Here is a 19,761-nt window from a genome sequence, read left to right as displayed (position 1 = left end):
TAATGCCCTTCTTTGTCTTATGACTTTCTTTTTTTTGAAGTCTGTTTTATCTGATGCAAGAATTGTAACTCCTGCTTTTTTCTCCCTATTAGTTGCATGAAATATCTTTTTCTACCCATTCACTTTTAGTCTGTGTATATCTTTGGGTTTGAAGTGAGTCTCCTGTAGGCAGCATATAGATAGGTCTTGTTTTTTTATCCATTCAGTGACTATGTCTTTTGATTGGTACATTCAGACCATTATATTTAGGTTGATTATTGATAGGTATATACTTACTGACTTTGCAGGTTTTAGATTCGTGATTACCAAAGGTTCAAGGGTAGCTTCTTACTATCTAACAGTCTAATTTAACTCATTTAGTGTACTATTACAAACACAATGTAAAGATTCTTTTCCCCTCCTTTTTCTTCCTCCTCCATGCTTTATATATTAGATATCATATTCTATACTCTTTGTCTATCCCTTGACTGACTTTGGGGTTGGTTGATTTAATTTTGCATCTGCTTAGTAATTAATTGGTCTACTTTCTTTACAGTGGTTTTATTTCTTCTGGTGATAGCTGTTTAGCCTTAGGAACACTTTCATCCATAGCAGTCCCTCTAAAATAAACTGTAAAGACTGTTTGTGGGAAGTAAATTCTCTCAGCTTTTGCTTATCTGGAAATTGTTTAATCCCTCCTTCAAATTTAAATGATAATCTTGCCAGGTAGAGTATTCTTGTTTTGAGGCCCTTCTGCTTCATTGCATTAAATATATCATGCCACTCCCTTTTGGCTTGTAAGGTTTCTGTTGAGAAGTCTGATGATAATTTAATGGTTTTCCTTTGTATGTGATCTTATTTCTCTCTCTGGCTGCTTTTAATAGCCTGTGTTTATCCTTGAATTAATCATTTTAATTATTGTATGTCTTGTTTTTCTTGGCCTTTATGTTCAGAGGTCTGTACACCTCCATGATCTGAGAAACTACCTCCTTCCCCAGATTGGGGAAGTTTTCAGCAGTTACCTTCTCAAAGATACTTTCTTTCCCTTTTTCTCTCTCTTCTTCTTCTGTTACCCTATAATGCAAATATTGTTCCTTTTGAATTGGTCAAACAGTTCTCTCAATATTCTTTCATTCTAGAGATCCTTTTCTTTTTCTATGCCTCAGCTTCTTTGTATTCCTGTTCTCTAATTTCTATTTCATTTACTGTCTCTTCTACTTCATCTAATCTGCATTTAAATACCTCCATTGTATGTTTCATTTCAGATACTGTATTCTTGAACGTTTGTATGTCATTCCTGAATTCCTCCCTGAGTTCTTGAATATTTTTCTGTATCTCCGTGAGCATCTTTATGATTTTTATTTTGAAATCTCTTTCAGGAAGATTGACAAGTTCTGTTTCACTTGGCCCTTTTTCTGGTGTTTGTGGGATTTTGGGGTGAACCAGGTCTTTGACATTTCATATTTATAGATCCTGCCCTCTAGTTCCCAGAATCTCTGCTCTCTGAAGTTGCTCAGCCCCTGGAGCGATGATGGGGGTCTCAGGGGAGTGGTACTGGTGCCTGTTGGGAGGAAAGAGTTATTTCCTGCTTCCTGGCTGCAGTGCCTGTCTCCACTGACAGAGCCTTTGGGCCGAGCACACAGGGAGAATGCTCTATGGTTTGCACTTGTGGCTGCTGTAGGTGGGGTTGCTCTCTCGCTAGGCTGGTGCAATGGCAGGTATAGCTGTTTTGAGAGCCAGTGCTGGCCAGGAGGAAGGTGCAGCAGACTGTGTATCACATTGCGGGGCCTCAGAGCTGCATAGCCAGCCAGTGGGATGGAGCACCTGAAGCTTGTAAAAGTTTCCAACCTGCTTGGCAGAGTGCGCATGGACAACTTTGTCCACCTGTTTTTTCTCCTGAGCATCAAGCTCTGTGCAATCCTTGCCCCCTTTAGCAGCCCTCTTGCTGTTAGGATGTCTCTCAGACTTCCTGTCTTTCTTTTGTTCCAAAGTGGTCTGTTGTGGATAAGTGTTTTCTACAGCAGCTGCAATCTCAAGTCTAAGTATTCTGCCTGTCTTAGGTTTTCAATCCCACTAGTCTCCAGAGCACCATGTAATGTAGGTTCGTGCTCCCAGAGCAGATCTCCAGGGCTGGGTGTTCAGCAGTCCTAGGCCTCCACCCCTTCCCTGCACCATTTCTCCTCCTCCCTCCAGTGAGCTGGGGTGGGGGAGGGGCTTGAGTTCCTCAGGATCCTGGCTTTGGGACTTTACCCTTTTCCTTGAGGTTTGCTGTTTTCCCCAGGTGTAGGCAGTCTGCCACAGCCTTTTTTCCTGCTGCTCTTTCAGTACCAGATGTGTTTGCTATATTTTCATATTATATGTGGTTTTAGGAGGAGGTTTCTGTCTCACCTTTATGCCACCATCTTTAATCCCCATTCTCCTATCTTCTTTATGAAATATCTATTCAAATATTTTGCTCTTTTTTAAATTGGATTATTTATCTTATTTTTAAATTGTAAGAGTTATTTATATGTTCTAGATACAAGTCCTTTAGTAGATATATGATTTCCAAAATTTTTTCTTTGTCCGATTTGTTTTTCATTTCTTGAATGGGGAATTTTGAGGTACAAAGATTTAAAATTTTAATGAAGTCCAATTCACCAATTTTCTTTTAAGGATCATTGTTTTGGTGGTGTTATTTAGGACTTTGCTTAATACATGATCTAGAAGATTTCATAATCTGTTTTCTTTTACAAGTTTTATAGTTTTAGCCCCTATTCAGGGTTATGAATCATTTTGCATTAATTTTTGTGTGAGATGAAGGTCTTAATTCATGTTTTGCATGTGAATGTTCAATTATAATACTGTTTAAAAGGCTGTCCTCATCTCATTAAGTTACCTTTGTCAAAATCAGTTGGCCATAAATGTAAGAATTTATTTCTTGACAGTCAATTCTGTTTCATTGATCTGTGTCTGTCTGTCCTTACACCAGTACCACACTGTTCTCTGTGATCTCTGTTACTTTATAGTAACTTTTGAAATCTGCATGTCCTCCTACTTTTTACTTCTTTTTTATAATTGCTTTGCCTATTCTGGATGTTTTGCTTATCCATAAACATTTTAAGACCAATATTAATGTAAGTGTTGCCAATTTCTGCAAAAAAATTTGAGATTTTTATTATGATTACATTGAATCTGTAGATTAGTTTGGGGAGAATTGCTATCTGAACAGTATTGAGTCTTCAAATTCGTGAACACGGTCTGTCTCTTAATTTGTTTAGATCTGACTTGATTTCTTTCTTCAAAGTTTTAAAGTTTTCAGTGTACAAGTCTTATACTTCTTTTGTTAAATCTGTTTCTAAGTAGTTGATTGTTTTTGGTGTAATTATGAATAGAATTAAAAATTATTTTGGTTTGTTTATTGGTGTATAGAAATGCAATTAATTTTTGAATATTGAATTGTATCCTATGACTTTATTGAACTCACTTATTCTAGTGGTTTTAACATCGTAGCTCCTTAGGATTTTCTGCATATAGAATCACGTTGTCTGTGAGTAAAGATAGTTTTATTTCTTCCTTTTCAATCCAAATGCCTTTAATTTCTTTCCTTTCCTTTCCTTCCTTCCCCTTTTGCACTGGCTAGAAACTGCAGTACATTGTTGAACAGGAAGGGTGAGAGGAGACATCTTTGCTTCCTTCCCAATCTAAGGAGGAAAGCATTCAGACTTTTACCATTAAGTATGTTGTTGTTTGTAGGCAAATGCTATAGGCAAGGGAAGTAGGAGACAAAGTTTTGAGAAGTATTTGAGTTAGAATTAACAGGACTTAGTAACTGATTGTATATAGCAGGATATAAGTTGTATGCTTGTGGGAAAGGAGATTCTGGCTTTATTATTATGAAGTAAGGTGGAATTGAAGATAAATTATCTCCTTTTGGGAGGATTGACCTTTTTACAGTAGAGGTTTTTTTTTACCCCCTGAATTTTCTTTTTAGTTGCTGATTTCAGATCAGTGTTTAGTTTTGCTAAATGCTGAATTTTGGAAAATTATTTTCTGTAGTTGTGCTTTAATATGTTCTATGTTTTAGTTGAGGAATTTGAGATATAATGAAGTGCTGTAGATCAGAGTGATAGGGACATCTAAGTCTCTTTAATACAAAGCTTACAAATCTTTGGCTTAAATGTTATACCAAAATAGTGTCAGATGGGACACATGAGTCATTGACATCTTTTTTTTTATCCTCCCAAAAAGGAGCTGTGTCTGAAATGTTAAGTTTATTATATATAGAAAGACTATTTCTGTTGTTTGGTTTCACAAATTAACCTGTAGGTATATTTGTTTTCTTGGGCCTTTAGTGGTTGTAAAGTCGACCTTACTTTATAAAGAATTTATCATAGACTAATTTGCAAGTGGCAGTGCCTCAATAAATGGGAGTTTATGAGTTTATTTAGTCATCCATGAAATATAGGAAACAGATCATAACAGTGTGGTGGATATTATAGTGTCTCTATTATTATGTTAATATATTCACTAGACATTTTTACTGGGTGTCTTTGACCCAGTGAAATAGGCTGTATTTTGGAGAATTTCATATGAATTATAGCTAGAATCATTTGCTTACCTTTGGAAACTTGCTTCCATAGAAAGAGGCCTTAGAGTTTTATGGATCTGAATTCAAACCCTGCCTCTATCAAATCTTGGGAGAGTTATTTTATTTTTGAGATTTATCTAAAAATATCTATTTTTTCTGATTATAAAATGATATATGGTGCTGCAGAAAATTTGGAAATATGAAAGACCCCAAAGAGAAAATCAACCATAATTCTTGATTTAGACAAAATCTCTCATGGAGCTTACATTCCAGTGATGATCTTTGCAAATGTCTAAATAACTACCAATAGACTGTTTAAATATGTACCAGTTTATTCATATCACAGACTCTACAGCAGATAAAAAGAGCACTGTTTAAGAGTGAGGGCTCTAAGTTCATTATCTTGGTGCTATTCCTTATTAGTTACGTTCTCTTAACCTCTTAAAACTTTAATACCCTAATAGTGTGCTTCCTAGGATTTTTCTGAAGATTAAATAAGGTATAACAAATGTAACACTTCCACAGTATCTGGCACATTGTAAGTGCTTGATAAATATTGCTTGAGTATTACTAATTTATGTGCTGATATGGAAAGATTCCCAAGATAAGAGTATTAAAGTATATAATATAAGGTATCAAGAAACGGTTACTGTTTGATCTCATATGTGAACATTAAAAAATAAGGATTTCTTATATACATGCTGATGTGTAGACATCATTTTCTTGAATGATACCTAGGAAAATAATTTAAATGGTTACATTTGGGGAATAGGACTGGGGATTGGTGATAGTGGTTATGTCTTTTGCTTTTACGTCTTTGTGAAGTTTGAATTTTTAATACCATGTACATGTTCCTTTTATTTACTTTTTTAAATGTCTTCCTTTACCAAGTTTTTTTTTTTTGGTTTTTCTCCGTATTGGAAATCTTATTTCCTCTGCTTCTCTGTAACTTTATTTACATAATCTTAGAGCTTGAACACAGTTCTGAAACCAGCCTTTTGCAGATATGCTAGAGACATATTAGAACCTACTTTGAGATAAATAAACATTATTTATCTTGTTAAAAATTTAAAAGAAAAGAAGAGCTCCACATAGAATAGGAGAGCATTGTGTTTCAGTAGTATTTTTTTAAATTTACCAGTTAATAAATAGGATAATAATCATGTCAGCTAGGCTCTTAAAGAAAAGGTTATACATAATAGAACTCTTCTGTGGGTTCAGATTTTTCCCCCCAGTAAATATTTACTTATTTGACAGTGACAGTTAAAAAGGCATACTTTCTTATCCCTTTCCAGTTAATTAGAAACCAACAGTATTTGTTTACTTCAAAAGGCATTTGGAAAGTTCATACACTAAGAAGTCTGTGAATTTATTTTATTCTCTCTGACCTTTTCTGTTTCTCTATTTTCATACCTGTCTCTCTGTTTCTCTTTCTGTTGTCTCTGTTGTCTTTGTCATTGAGGATGTAAAGCTTGATAAGATGTATCTCTGCCTTAAGAAGCTCCCATTAATTGTTCTGTTCTAGCATTCTTATTGAAGTCCTTTCTTGGGAGCTGGGGAGGTTGGGCTCGGAGGCACAGGAAAAGTATGAATTTCTCTCTATTGCCATTTTTTTCCCCTTTAGCTTTGTAAATATATTTTAAGCTCCCAGAATGTGCTCAACACTCTGCTAGATAAATAAGATGAAGTCTCACCTATTAATTGCTTAATTCCTTGCAAGGAGATAGGTAAATAGATTTCAAAAGAGTTTGGTAGGTAACTATGACTAACGTATTGTCTGGTTGTCACAGTGATAGAGTTCTTGATAGAAAGTGCTACCAGACAGGGTTAAAGAAAATACATTTTATTTAAAAGTACATTTTCTTTAATGGCAGAAATTAATCTGCTTTGAGAAATTCATACAAAATGAGAGTTAACATAGCATTCTCCAGTCAGAAGTGAAGTTTCCTTGTCCTCCCTAATTCCTCTAGGAGGTTGTAAAAGTGCTTTGGGAGAATGAGAGTATACAGCCTTTTTCCCTCATACTTTTGTATCTGAGGGTTGCATTACTATTCCAGAAATACCTGCTTCTATCAAAGAGAATGTTAACAAACATTGGGCTTTCCTACCACTGGACTCAAGACTCTATGCCAGCATGGCCAGGTGGTTGTTATTCTATGGTAGAAAGCAGTCTGGCTACACTCTCACCTGTCTGAATATGCCTCCTGAAAACTGCATTTCCTTGACTGTATATAGATAAACACGGAGTGCTTTGAAAGCACAGCGGAGAAGTGTCTAACCTGAGTGAAACAGAATGAAAATAGATTAATCAAGCAGAGCTGTATGGGAGGACATGATATATTTCTTGAAAAGTATTTATCCCATCTATACTCCATATTTAGTTTGCTAGTTTTCATTAAGCAGAATAATAATAACAAGAGTTTTAAACTAAATTATAGACATCATTTGCACCTCTAAAATATAAAGACATTTCCCTGCATTACTATAATGCTGCCTTCACACATTACAAAAAACCAACAATAATTCTTAGTGATGTAATACCTTGTCCTTGTTCTAATTTTCCATTTTCCCCAGAAATGCCATTTAAGCAGGTTTGTACAAGCCAGGGTCCAGAAACATTTGTGGCATTTGGTTATACCTCTTTTTTTCCCCTTTTAAGGAGACTTCTTTTTTCGTCTTAAATCTTTTTTCCGCCTAAACAGCCCACTGCCTTTGTTTGTTTACCCATCACATTGACCTGTGGGAGAGGCTTGACTTATAGAATGACCTGTCTTCTGATTTTTGTCTGATTGCTTTCTTTGGTAAGTATTAAGTTGTTACACTGTTTTCTGTATTTCCTGTAAACTGGGTGTTAAGATGTTCAGGTTTGATTCAGCTGAGGTTAAGCATTTTTGGCACAAATACTTAGTAGGTGATACAGTGTTGTATTTCTTTAATCTGTTGTTTTATTTATTTTGCTTTTCTATCTTTAATTCAACCCACCAGTCACCAGTGTTGGGCTTGGATAGTTGCAGCATTGGAGGATCAGCAGTTCTCGTCCTTCTTCTTTTGAGGAATTTTTAGCTGGCCCTTTTTTGCCTTGTCTCTGATACATTCCCTTGCCCTCGACTTCCCTAACTCCTATTTTAGATATACACAGTGCTAGTTCCAAGAGGTCTTCCTCTCTTATCTGACATTACACTGCAGCTAGTTTTTGTGACTTTATAATAAGGAGTAGCCCAACCAAGGTTTAGTCTAAATTCTCCATATTCATCTTTACTCTGGCTTTAATTCTGTTCTCTGAAGAGTGACTAGAAATGAGAGGCCCAATTTGGCCTTTCATTCTTAAGTCCTTCTGGAAATCATGGTTGGATGGGACATCTGAAGGTGGGACGAGGTAAGAAGAAAGATTAAATGCAACATAATTTTCCCTCAGTATGTGTCTTTTGTTGTTTATTTTCAATATCCTGTGGTGAATGGTCTAAATGAGTGCTTTCTTCTGTGAACACTGTAATGTATGTTGACATAGTGAAGGAGCTTGTGGAAATGAAGAGAGCTGAAGGAGAGAAGTAGGTCAAGTAGGTCAAATATTGGATCATGTTCTTTTGGGAGGGGAAGAAGATATTCTTTTATTATAGTTTAGGCACATAAGTAACCATGGAATTTTTTGCCTACTCTTCTTTCCACTTTGCAGTTTGAATATTAATAGCTTGTTGGAAGTTAAAAAAGACCTCCTTGTATTGCTTTACTATGTGAGCTCTCACTAGAAATAGGAAAAATTGTTATCGGAAAAAGTAATCTACAGGAGTCCCCACCTTATCTGCAGCTTTGCTTTCCGTGGTTTCAGTTACCCAGGGTCAACCATGGTCCAGAAGCCCAAGATCCTCTTTCTGACATACTGTCAGAGGTGAATAGCAGCCTGACTCTGCATCACAGTGCCTCTGTCATTCCCCTCACTTCATCTCATCACGTAGGCATTTCACCATCTCACAGCATCACAGGAAGGGTGAGTACAGTACAGTAACATATTTGGAGAGAGAGAAAGATCATATTTGTATAGCTTTTATTATAAAATACTATTAAAATCATTCTCTTTTTAGTTATTGTTATTCATCTTATCTCTTCCTGTGCCTAAAATATAAACTGTTTCATAGGTATGTATGTATAGGAAAAAACATAGTATATATAGGGTTCAGTACTGTCTGGTTTCAGGCATCCACTGGGGGTCCTGGAATGTATCCCCCACAGATAAGGGGGAACTGCTGTATAATAAAGAATTTAACTGATATTAGGAACTATATTTATTCATCACATTTCTTGTCTTGCATGCTTTGGACCATAGTGTATTTAAGAGATAACTGTTTTTTTTTTTTGGGAAAATTTCCTCCTTACCAAATTCCATGAAATCTTTTCATACAGAGGGTCTCAGTATAAATACATCCCTTGTGTAGATTGCAGATATTTTTATGGCTATTAGAGCTCAGTTTGGAAATGGCACTTATTTTCAAATTATTACTGATTTTCTTATTTGGGGAAATTATGTCATGTAGAAATAAGACATGTTTGTAATGTGGGGATTACAAAAGATAATCTGTCAAAAGACTTCTTTTGTCTCTTGTTAAACAAAAGATCTCTTTTTGAAGTAATCATGTTTCATCTAACTTTCACTTTTTAACGTCTTCTGAAATCGGGATTATCTTTTCTAGTTAATTGATGGTGTGATGGTTAATTGGTAAGATTTTTTTTCTTGATTGTACATGAAGTTATGTCAGGTCTTAACAATTAATGACATCTTGAATTTGGTGAAATATACAGTTTGACAAAAACACTAAGGTAGTGCTGAAGTTGGTAGAGTACTGCGGAAGATAGAATATTTGTTCTATGTCTCTCTTTTTAAAGGCTTTTTAATATTTTCATTTCATTCTTGACAAAAGGATTAGGAGATTGTAAGGCCTTTAAACTAAACATGATAATGAACATTCATAGTACATAGGCTTCATTAAAAGGCCTAGTGGGAATCCTAAACTGAAGCGAAGGTTCCTGTCTTTTCACATCCAGAGGCTTTTCAGAATTTTTCCTTTAGCCCACTCCTCAGTATGTATTGTCTTTCAAAGATTTCATTCCCTCTCTAGCTTTCATCCCTAATATTTGTGTTCTTCATGCTTTTCTCTTGCTCCTTTGTTTTTGTTTATTTACTTACTTTTTGTAGTTACTTATTTCCTTTTTTTTTAGACTTTACTTTTTAATTAATAGATTTTTTGGTGGGGGGTAGTTTTAGGTTTACAGGAAAATGAGTGGAAAACACAGAGAGTTTCCATGTATATTCCCCATCCAAGTTTCCTCTATTGTTAACATTTTGGGTTTGATGACATCTTGAATTTGATGAAATGCAGCAGTTTACAAAAACACTGAGGTAGTGCTGAAGTTGATAGGTACATTTGTTATAATTGATGAGCTGATATTGATATACTATTATTAGCAAAAGTCAATAGATTACATTAGGTTTACTCTTTATGTGGTACATTTTACGAGTTTTGACAAATGTATAATGACATGTATTCATCATTATAGAATCATTCAGAATAGTTTCACTGCCCTAAAAATCCTTTTTCTCCCACCTCCACTCCCTGGCAAGCACTGGTCTTTTTGTTGTCTCTAGCCTTTTCCAGAATGTCACAGTTGGAATCATAAATATGCAGCCTTTTTTTTTTTTTTTTACCATATGATTTCATTTATTCATGCAATATAAAAACAAAGCAAAACAAAATAAACAAAATAGCAGTAGACACATAGACACTGAGAAATGACTGGTGGTTACCTTGGGGGATGGGATGGGCAGGGTGGGTGAGGGGAATAAAGGGGTAGGAAAATTTTCAATCATAATGTAAACTGGTCATGGGGATGGTAGTACAGGATGGAGAATACAGCAAATAATTCTATAACATCTTTCTATGTTGATAGATAGTAACTGCACTAGTAGGGGTGAAGGTTTAATAATGTAGGTAACTGCTGAGCCACTGTGTGGTATACTTGAAACCATCGTAAGATTGTATATCAATTAATATGCAGCCTTTTTTGACTGGCTTATTCTACTTAATAATGTTCTTTTGAGGTTCTTCCATGTCTTTTTGTGGCTTCATGGCGCATTTCTTTTTATTGCTGAGCAATACTCCATTGTACAGATGTACCAGAGTTTGTACCTATTGAAGGATAAACTTCCATGTTTTGGCAATCATGAATAAGAAATTAGCTTTTTATAAAACACAAATATGATCTAAAGTACCTCAAGTGACCTTCCCCCAAAAGTTGAGCTAATTCAGTATATTTTTTAAATTGGAATATAGTTGATACACAATATTATGTTGGTTTCAGATGTACAAGATAGTGATTAGACAATTATTTACATTAGTAAATGCTCATCATGTTTAAGTGTAGTTACCCTCTGTCACTATACTAAGATATTACAATATTATTAAATATATTCCCCATACTATACTTCTATTCCTGTGACTAGTTTACTTTATAATTGGAAGTGTGTGCCTCTTTATTCTCTTCAGGTATTTCACCCAACCCCCCTAATCCCCTCCTCTGTGGTAGCCAACAGCCCACTGTCTGTGTTTATGAGTCTATTTCTTTTTTGTTTGTTTGCTTGTTTTGTTTTTTTTAGATTACACATATAAGGAGAAATCGTATGGTATTTGTCTTTGACTTTTTTCACTTAGCGTAATATCCTCTGGTCTATCTATGTTGTCATTAATGACAAGATTTCATTTATGGGTGAGTAATATTTCATTTTACATGTGTACCATCTTCTTTATCCATTCATCTATCAATGGACACTTAGGTCAATTCCATATCTTGGCTATTGTAATTAATGCAGCAGTGAACATAGGATTGCATATATCTCTTTGGATATTAGTGATTTTGTTTTCTCTTGGTTATATTCCCAGTAGTGGAGTGCTGGGTTATATGGTATTTCTATTTTTAGTTTATTGAGAAACCTCTGTAATGCCTTGCAGTGCAGCAGTTTATGTTACCACGAACAGTGCATGAGGGTTCCTTTTTCTCCATAGCCTCACCAGCACTTATTTCTTGTCTTTTTGGTACTAGCCATTCTAACTGGTGGGAGGTGGTATCTCATTGTGGTTTTGATTTGCATTTCCCTGGTGATTAGTAATGTTGAGCATTTTGTGTGTGTGTCTGTTGGCCATCTGTATGTCTTTTTTGGAAAAATGTCCATTTTTCCAGAGGTAAAGCAAATAATCCTTCAACTTGTATTGGACCACAGACGACCCTGACTAACCAAAGCAATCTTGAGAAAGAAGAAAAACACTGAATGTGTCATGCGCTTGAATTTTGAACTATAGTATAAACCTATAGTAATCAGAACAGTATGTTACTGGCACAAAAACAGACACAGAGATCAATGGAACAGAATAGAGAACCCAGAAATAAACCCACACTTATATCGTCAATTCATCAACATTAAAGGAGCTATGAATATACAATGAGGTAAAGACAGTTTTCAATAAAATGGTGTTGTGAAAACTGAACAACTACCAAAAAAAAAGTGAAATTGTTCAGTGTCTTATGCCATACCCAAAATTAACTCAAAATGGATTAAAGACCTAAATAAAATATCAGAGACCATAAAACTTCTAAAAGAAAACATAGGCAGTAAATTCTTGGACATTAGCATTAGTAATTTTTTTCTGGTTATGTCTCCCCAGGCAAGGGAGACAGAAACAAAAATTTACTAGCTCACTATCTAAAGCCTTAAAGAACTATAACTCTTTTATCTGTGTACTGAACATTTTTAATTGAGTTGGCTCATAACAGTGCTCAATGTGTGTGGATTGATTGACTATGGAAAATGGAAGGAATGAAAGAGGAGGAGAAAGATTATATCGTAAATCTGGATACTTTTTGAGAAATGAGATTGTCTAGAAATTCAGCTGGAAATTCGAATGGGGACCAAGATGTTTTAGGACTCTGAATTCAACCAATTAGCTTGAGAACATGCCAAAACAAAAATAACATCAAGCTGGCCCAGAAACCAGGCATGTTTCACTTTATGTGAATGCGGTGGAATGATAGGGAGAAAGTAGGGTTTATTTTTTGATAAAGAGCAGATGAACAGAAGACAAATTTTATTAAATAGGGAAGTGACCAGTTGATGATGATAAGGTCAGGGTTAGATATTGACATCAGGAAAGTAACTGTACAAAATCTATGAATAGTGGTCTTAATTTTGTGTTCCTGAGTTACATTTTAACTCAATAAAACTTAGTAATGTCAGTAAATTATTTAGTTACTGGATTTAAGATTTACTGAATATTTTGTTATATAGCTTGGTGAAATCTAAGGAATATAGAGATTAACAAGCTCTAAAATCATTTGTTTGAAATATTTTTAGATGCTATTTAAGTAAATTTGGAATACAAAAAAACCCTGCACGGCTCAACAACCAGCTTGAATTCATGGAAGTTCTAAACTCTTAATTGAAATAAGACTTATCTGTCAAGTTATGTTATGGTAAATAACTCCTTTGTATTTTACTTTATTTGTCAATAAGTTTAGTAATACTGTATATTTCATAGGACTAAACATTCACCTGTTTTGAGGGCACATGCTAGGTATTTTATGGCAATTAATGATGAGTGAAACCACTGCCTCTGTTTATATAAAGCATACATGAAATGTGGAAAAAATAACTAGGGAGGAAGAAAATGTAAATTAGGTTATGATAAATGCTGTAAGAGTTTTAAAGAAGGATAGTATTATATTTAGTTGTAAGCCAAGAAGTTTGTATGTAACTCAGGAACACAAAACTAAGACCACTATTCATAGATTTTGCACAGTTATCCATGTATGGCATTTAAGTGTTGCCCTTAAAACTATTTAAGAATTGAATTTGTGGATACAGGAGAGAAACAGCATTCTAGGAAACTACAAGAATTTGGGAAAGGACATGTAAGGTTAGAAAGGTGATTATGGGAAGTCATTAATGCCAGAGTGTGAGGATATTTTTTATTAGTAAAGTAAAACTAGGGAATAGTTTTCTGGGGCATGACTGAGGAGTTAGTAATATTAGAAAGGGAAGAAGAATTTTTTTCTTCCTAATTCTTATATATGTTGGTTTATTTATGTTTTAGAATTAATTTTGTCCTTAAATATGTACGTTTTAATATATACATCTTATTATAGCTTTCAGCTCTGTTGTAAGTGAAAATATGTTCCCTGAAAATCCATATATAAAAAAAGCTGTATGTAAGTTGGCTGTTGCTCTTGTCCCCACATCAGCATTATAAAGATGTTCTACTGTAATAAGCAGTATTTACTGAAATATCTTATGAATTTATAGCGTTGTTGATATGCTGAGATTTTGTTGTTTTTTAAACGAATCTTTAATATACTTAGCTTCCTCCCATTTTAAACTAGGTTGTTTCTTTTTAAAAATAATGTACTTGCTTTCTTTTTTAATAGAACAGTGGCTGCTGAAGTGAGGAAGCAGATCTCTGGACAATACAGTGGTTCTCCCCAACTGCTCAAAAACCTCAACATTGTTGGCAATATTTCCCATCACACCACAGTAAGTAGCTTAAATCAAAATATGGTATGTCACTGGTATACTACTAACTAGGCCATGAAAAGTCGCGGGAGGACAGGATCCAGTAGGTCGAGTTCCAGGACCTTATTGTGTCTTGTGACTTATTTGTTGATACCTTGCTCTTCCTGAATTTCTCTGAAGGGTGTTAGGGGTGTAAGAGAAGGTGTTGATTCTCAGTCAGCTCTGAAACTGTAGTCAGGATTTAATCAGTTCTGGAATTTTAGTTAGGATTTTCCATACTCAAGGTGATTTTTTTTATATCATTAATTTTCAGTTACTTGAACAACATTATGGTTACTAGACTCCCCCCATTATCAAGTCCCCCCCACATACCCCATTACAGTCACTGTCCATCAGCATAGTAAGATGCTATAGAATCATTACTTGTCTTCTCTGTGCTATACTGCCTTCCCCATGACCACCCCCCACATTATATGTGCTAATCATAATGCCCCATTTTCCCCCTTATCCCTCCCTTCCCACCCACCCTCCCTACTCCCTTTCCCCTTGGTAACTGTTAGTCCATTTTGGGTTCTGTGAGTCTGCTGCTGTTTTGTTCCTTCAGTTTGTTCTTTGTTCTTATACTCCACAGATAAGTGAAATCATTTGATACTTGTCTTTCTGTACCTGGTTTATTTCACTGAGCATAATACCCTCTAGCTGCATCCATGTTGATGCAAATGGTAGGATTTGTTTTCTTCTTATGGATGAATAATATTCCATTGTGTATATGTAACACCTCTTCTTTATCCATTCATCTACTGATGGACACTTAGTTTCCTTCCATTTCTTGGCTATTGTAAATAGTGCTGCGATAAACATAGGAGTGCATATGTCTTTTTCAAACTGGGCTGCTGCATTCTTACGGTAAATTCCTAGAAGTGGAATTCCTTGGTCAAATGGTATTTCTATTACTAGTTTTTTGAGGAACCTCCATACTGCTTTCCACAATGGTTGAACTAGTTTACATTCCAACCAGCAGTGTAGGAGGGTTCTGTCAAGGTGATTTGTTACATGGAAATTTAGGAATCTGTTCTAGAAATAGGTACTAAGAGTAAATAACTTATGTGAATTCTTAGTATTATCTGTCCCCTTAATAAAAAGGAAAATATAATTATTGAATCATTGCTTTTAGCCTAGGTACTGTGTCAATCATAAATACATGTTTTCTTATTAAAGAAGCAGCATGAGGATAATCAACTTGGTAAAAAATTAATACTTACTACTTATAGTAGGAATGTGAATGAGAGATATACCTCCATTTGTCAAAACTGAAAAGGTAAGAGGGACTTGTGTAGCATTATAGATCAATACCCCATTTAGCCAAGAAAGGGTACCAATTATTGAACAAAAATGGCATGCCAGAGTATAATAGTTTGGTTTATAATGACATTTTTATACTGTTTGTATTGTGCCGATTAGAGAAATTTTAGAAGATATGGATTTCTGAGTAATTTCAGTGTACATGGAGGTGATCCTTCTAATACCCTCTTTGTGTCTTGAATTCTACAGATATCCTGCATCCTGTATTACTTCTCAACTACTCACAATAATTGTAATCTTCTATAATCTCAGTTTTATGCTTCCTTACTCTCTGACTGCCACTTATCTTTCTTGCTCTTTTGTTTTGATATCCTGGCTCCAGCTGTGTCCTTCAACCTCACCAGGACCTAGACTCCATGGCCCCCTAACTTTTTCCTGTCCTTTACCACTTGATGTCCTTTTTTCTGTCAAAGCTTAGATATTTGTTGATCATTATAATTACTCTCTTGCATATACCTGTAACTTCTCATGTCATCGGCACAACCTCAATGCTGTTAAAACTAACTCTCTGCTTACTTCATACTTGTACTTGTGCAGCTGAGTGTGACTGAAGGAAAACATACAAACCCATTGACTGGTCTCACTTTGAAGTTATGACTACTGACTCATGAAGGCTTTAACATTGCTCAGAAAACATTATGTTTTCCTTGTCCATTCATTCTCCCACTGTTTTAGTGATTTATTTCTTGCTTTCTACTCTTTTCTTAAAACCCTTAATTGCTCTTCCCCAATTTACATGCTCAGGATGACTTGGCTTCCTATTTCAGTGAGGAAGTTGAAGCAGTCGAAAGAGAACTTCTGCATACTCCTACCACCTTGTGTATTTACCTGCCATCATCTGTACCCACATAGTCTACCTATTCATCAGTTACTACAGATGAACCATTAGTGAAGAAGTGATTAGTTAATCCTAAAGTCTCAGTTGCTCAAGTATAGTAATTCTTTCTTCTCTTTTATATCATTGCCTTTTCTTTTTACTGGATCATTCCCATTAGCACACAAACGTGTTCTTATTTCTCCCATTAAAAAATATCCTCCCTTTTTTTTGCCCCACTTTTCCAGCAATCTCCAACCTCTAATATTTCTCAATCTGTATCACTATTTCTCTATTCAGAATATCTGTATTTCCTATAACTGATTAGATTCTGGTTCACTATTTTTTTCTCTAACAACATTGAGATTTAATTAACATACCATACAATTTACCCATTTAATTTATAATTCAATGGATTAAGTATATTTACAGATATATGTGACCATCACCACAGTCAATTTAGAACATTTTCATCACCTCAAAAATAAACTCTTTAGCTGTTGTCCTTTTCCCCCAACACTCTTTGTTCTCCCAGCCCCAAAACAACCATTAATCAAATACCAGAATTTTTGATGGCACAACCAGAAAGGATTGAAAGATATCTTAACACTAAACATGTCAGCCAAAATCCCAGTGATTGCTGAAGTAAGATAGTGTTGCATATTGCCTCTGAAAGATTCTACAGTGTTTTGCTTTTGCTTCTTGTGGTCACCCTTTAATCCTCCCCACCAGTCTCCTTTATAAAATCATGTTGCAGTCTCCTCCCTTGGGCTAGTATATACAGGATCTTTCTTTGGAGTCTTGCAGAATAACTTGTAGTTGTAAGCAGCTCATCACTACCTTAAAACTAATCAAGGCAGCTATCTCTAATGGGCATCAGAGAAGAGTGGAGACAGTTGTAGCAAAAATAAATTTTTTGCCTTGATCCAAGTCTAGCTAACCTAGCCGGTGACCTATATAAGTTTGGGAAACAAGATAAATTATCCTTTCTATGATACAGTGTTTTTAAGAAAGTGTCATAGCTTCCTTTCTTACTCTAACACTTAACGCTTGATGTGGTTGGTCATTCTTTGAAGAGAGGTTTTTTTGAATTAGACACATATAAGGACTCCCAGTTTTTATTATTTCTGTTGATTATTCAGTTTGTGACACTTTGAATTCTGAAAGATTTACTGCCACAGAAATAATACCTGAGTGGAGAAGCAGTGACTTAAAATTTTTTTAAATGTTCTTTTAAAATTATTTATTTATATTATGGCAAAATATACATAACCTAAAATTTATCATTATAACCATTTCTAAGTGTGCAGTTCAGAGACATTAAGTACATCACAACATTGTGCAGCTATCCTCACTATCCATCACCATTTCCAGAACTTCTTCATTATGAGAAATGTAACCCTGTACACATTAACCATTGACTCCCTACTCCCCCACTCTCCCAATCCCTGGTAACCTCTATTCTATTTTCTGTCTCTATGAGTTTGTCTGTTTTATGTACCTCATATATATGGAATTATGCAATATTTGTCTTTCTGTGTCTGGCTTATTTCACTCAGCATAATGTCTTCAGGGCTCATCCATGTTGTAGCATATGTTAGAATTTCTTTCCTTTTTAAGGCTAAATAGTATGCCATTTTATGTGTATATTTTATTTACCCATTTTGTTTATCCATTATGCATTATCCACATTTTGTTTAGTCATTCATCTGTTGTTGGATGTTGATAAATAACATTTTGGCTATTTTTTTTTGCCTTTTGACTATTGGTAATAATGCTGCTATGAAGATGAATATACAAATATTTGTCTGAGTCTCTATTTTTAATTTCTTTGGGTATATACCTAGAAGTGGAATTGGTGGTTCATATGGTTTTTTTTAATATATTTTTTTGGAACCACCAAATTGTTTTCCATTTAGTTGCACCATTTTATATTCCCACCAGCAATGTACAGTTTTCCAATTTCTCCATTGGAAATTGGAAATTGTAGTCCTCTCCTACAGTTGTTATTTTCCATTTTTTTAGAATAGTCATCATAATGGGTATGAAGTAATACCTTGTATTGTGATTTTCATTTCCCTCATGTCACAAATTTTATTTAGTTCAATGTATTTTTTAAATTTCACCTTTCAGACTTCTCTGACTCATGGATTATTTGGAAATGTGTTGCTTGGTTTCCAAGTGTTTTGAGATTTTTCTGTTATCTTTGTGTTGCTAATTTCTACATTATGGTCAGAGAACACACTATGTATTATTTAAATTATTTCATATTTGTTGAGGTTTGTTTTATGGCTCTGCATGCAGTCTATCTTGGTATATACTTTTTGGACCTTTGAAAGGAGTGCTTATTCTGTTGTTGGGCAAACTGTTCTGTAATTGTCAATTAGATCCTGTTGGTTGAGGTGCTGTTGAGTTTTACCCTACTCTTGTTGATTTTGTGTCTGGTTGTCTGAGTTATTAGGAGAGATGTCTTGAAGGCTCCAACTATGATTGTAGATAGGTCTTATTTTTCCTTTCAATTCTATTAGTTTTGCTTCATGTAATTTATACCTCTCTTTTTTAGTATACAATGCATATAAGATTGTTCTGTCTTCTTGCATCATAGCTGTTATCAGGTGATGTCCTTCTTTATTCAGTACTTTATCTGATATTAAAATAGCCACTTCTGCTTTCTTTTGAATAATGCATGGTATATCTTTTCCATCCTTCTATTTTCAACCTTCTTATTTTATTTATTTGAAGTGAGTCTTTTGGACAGGTAGATCATGTTTTTAAATCCATTCTGTCAATTTCTTTTTATTGCTATTTGTAGATCATTTACCTTTAATGTTGTTACTATTCTGCTAGGGCTTTAATCTGCCATTTAATATTTTGTTTTGTTCTGTTTTTTGTTTTCCAGTTTTCTTTTTTCTGTCTTCCTATGGCTTACCTGAACATTTTTTAGAATTCTGTCTTGATTGAGCTATAGTATTGTTGAGTACATATATTTATATAGCCTTTTTAATAGTTAATTAAGGCATTATATATGCATAACTTATCACACTAGTGGTGTTTATATTTACCAGTCCAGAAATCTTAAATACCTTTATATCCCCTTACCCTCTAGGAATTACATATAGGCCTCTAACTACCTGAGCAATAAGGGGAAGAAGTGCTTTGTTACTGCTGCATCAGACGAGATGTCCAGACCAAATTTCTTATGGTCTCCACTGACTCTCTGGGATGGGGGACTCATTACCTCCCAGTAAATAGGAAAGTCCCCACTCCTCACTCGACTTCTGTGAATCTATGCTGGTGAGGAGTGTTGAGATGCCTTGCTGCAGCTTGCTGAGGTTGAAGTCTAGCTTCCCACTTGGCTTTGCTCGTGTAGATAATGGGTGTGACCACAGTTTTTGATGTGATGTTGAGTTTGTGAAGAGTAATTATTGTCTAAAAGGTTTCTGTTTTGCTAGGCTGCCCCTTTCTTGTTATTTTGGGGAGAATGGG

General features: G+C 34.9%; 1 protein-coding gene across 12 annotated transcripts in view; it reads left to right on the top strand.

Annotated features, from left to right (window-relative positions):
- The window catches only part of DOCK7 (dedicator of cytokinesis 7), a 252,706-nt gene that overhangs the window by 18,660 nt on the left and 214,285 nt on the right, over positions 1-19,761 (top strand). For all 12 annotated transcript variants that reach the window (XM_036911277.2, XM_036911273.2, XM_036911272.2 and 9 more), the window contains exon 2: positions 14,015-14,120. In XM_036911277.2, the coding sequence (XP_036767172.2) occupies positions 14,015-14,120 (106 nt within the window). The remainder of the gene's footprint in view (positions 1-14,014; positions 14,121-19,761) is intronic.

The sequence above is a fragment of the Manis pentadactyla genome, chromosome 4, assembly GCF_030020395.1.
Source record: "Manis pentadactyla isolate mManPen7 chromosome 4, mManPen7.hap1, whole genome shotgun sequence".
NCBI classification, from domain to species: Eukaryota; Metazoa; Chordata; class Mammalia; order Pholidota; family Manidae; genus Manis; species Manis pentadactyla.
This window is presented reverse-complemented; position numbering and strand designations above follow the sequence as displayed.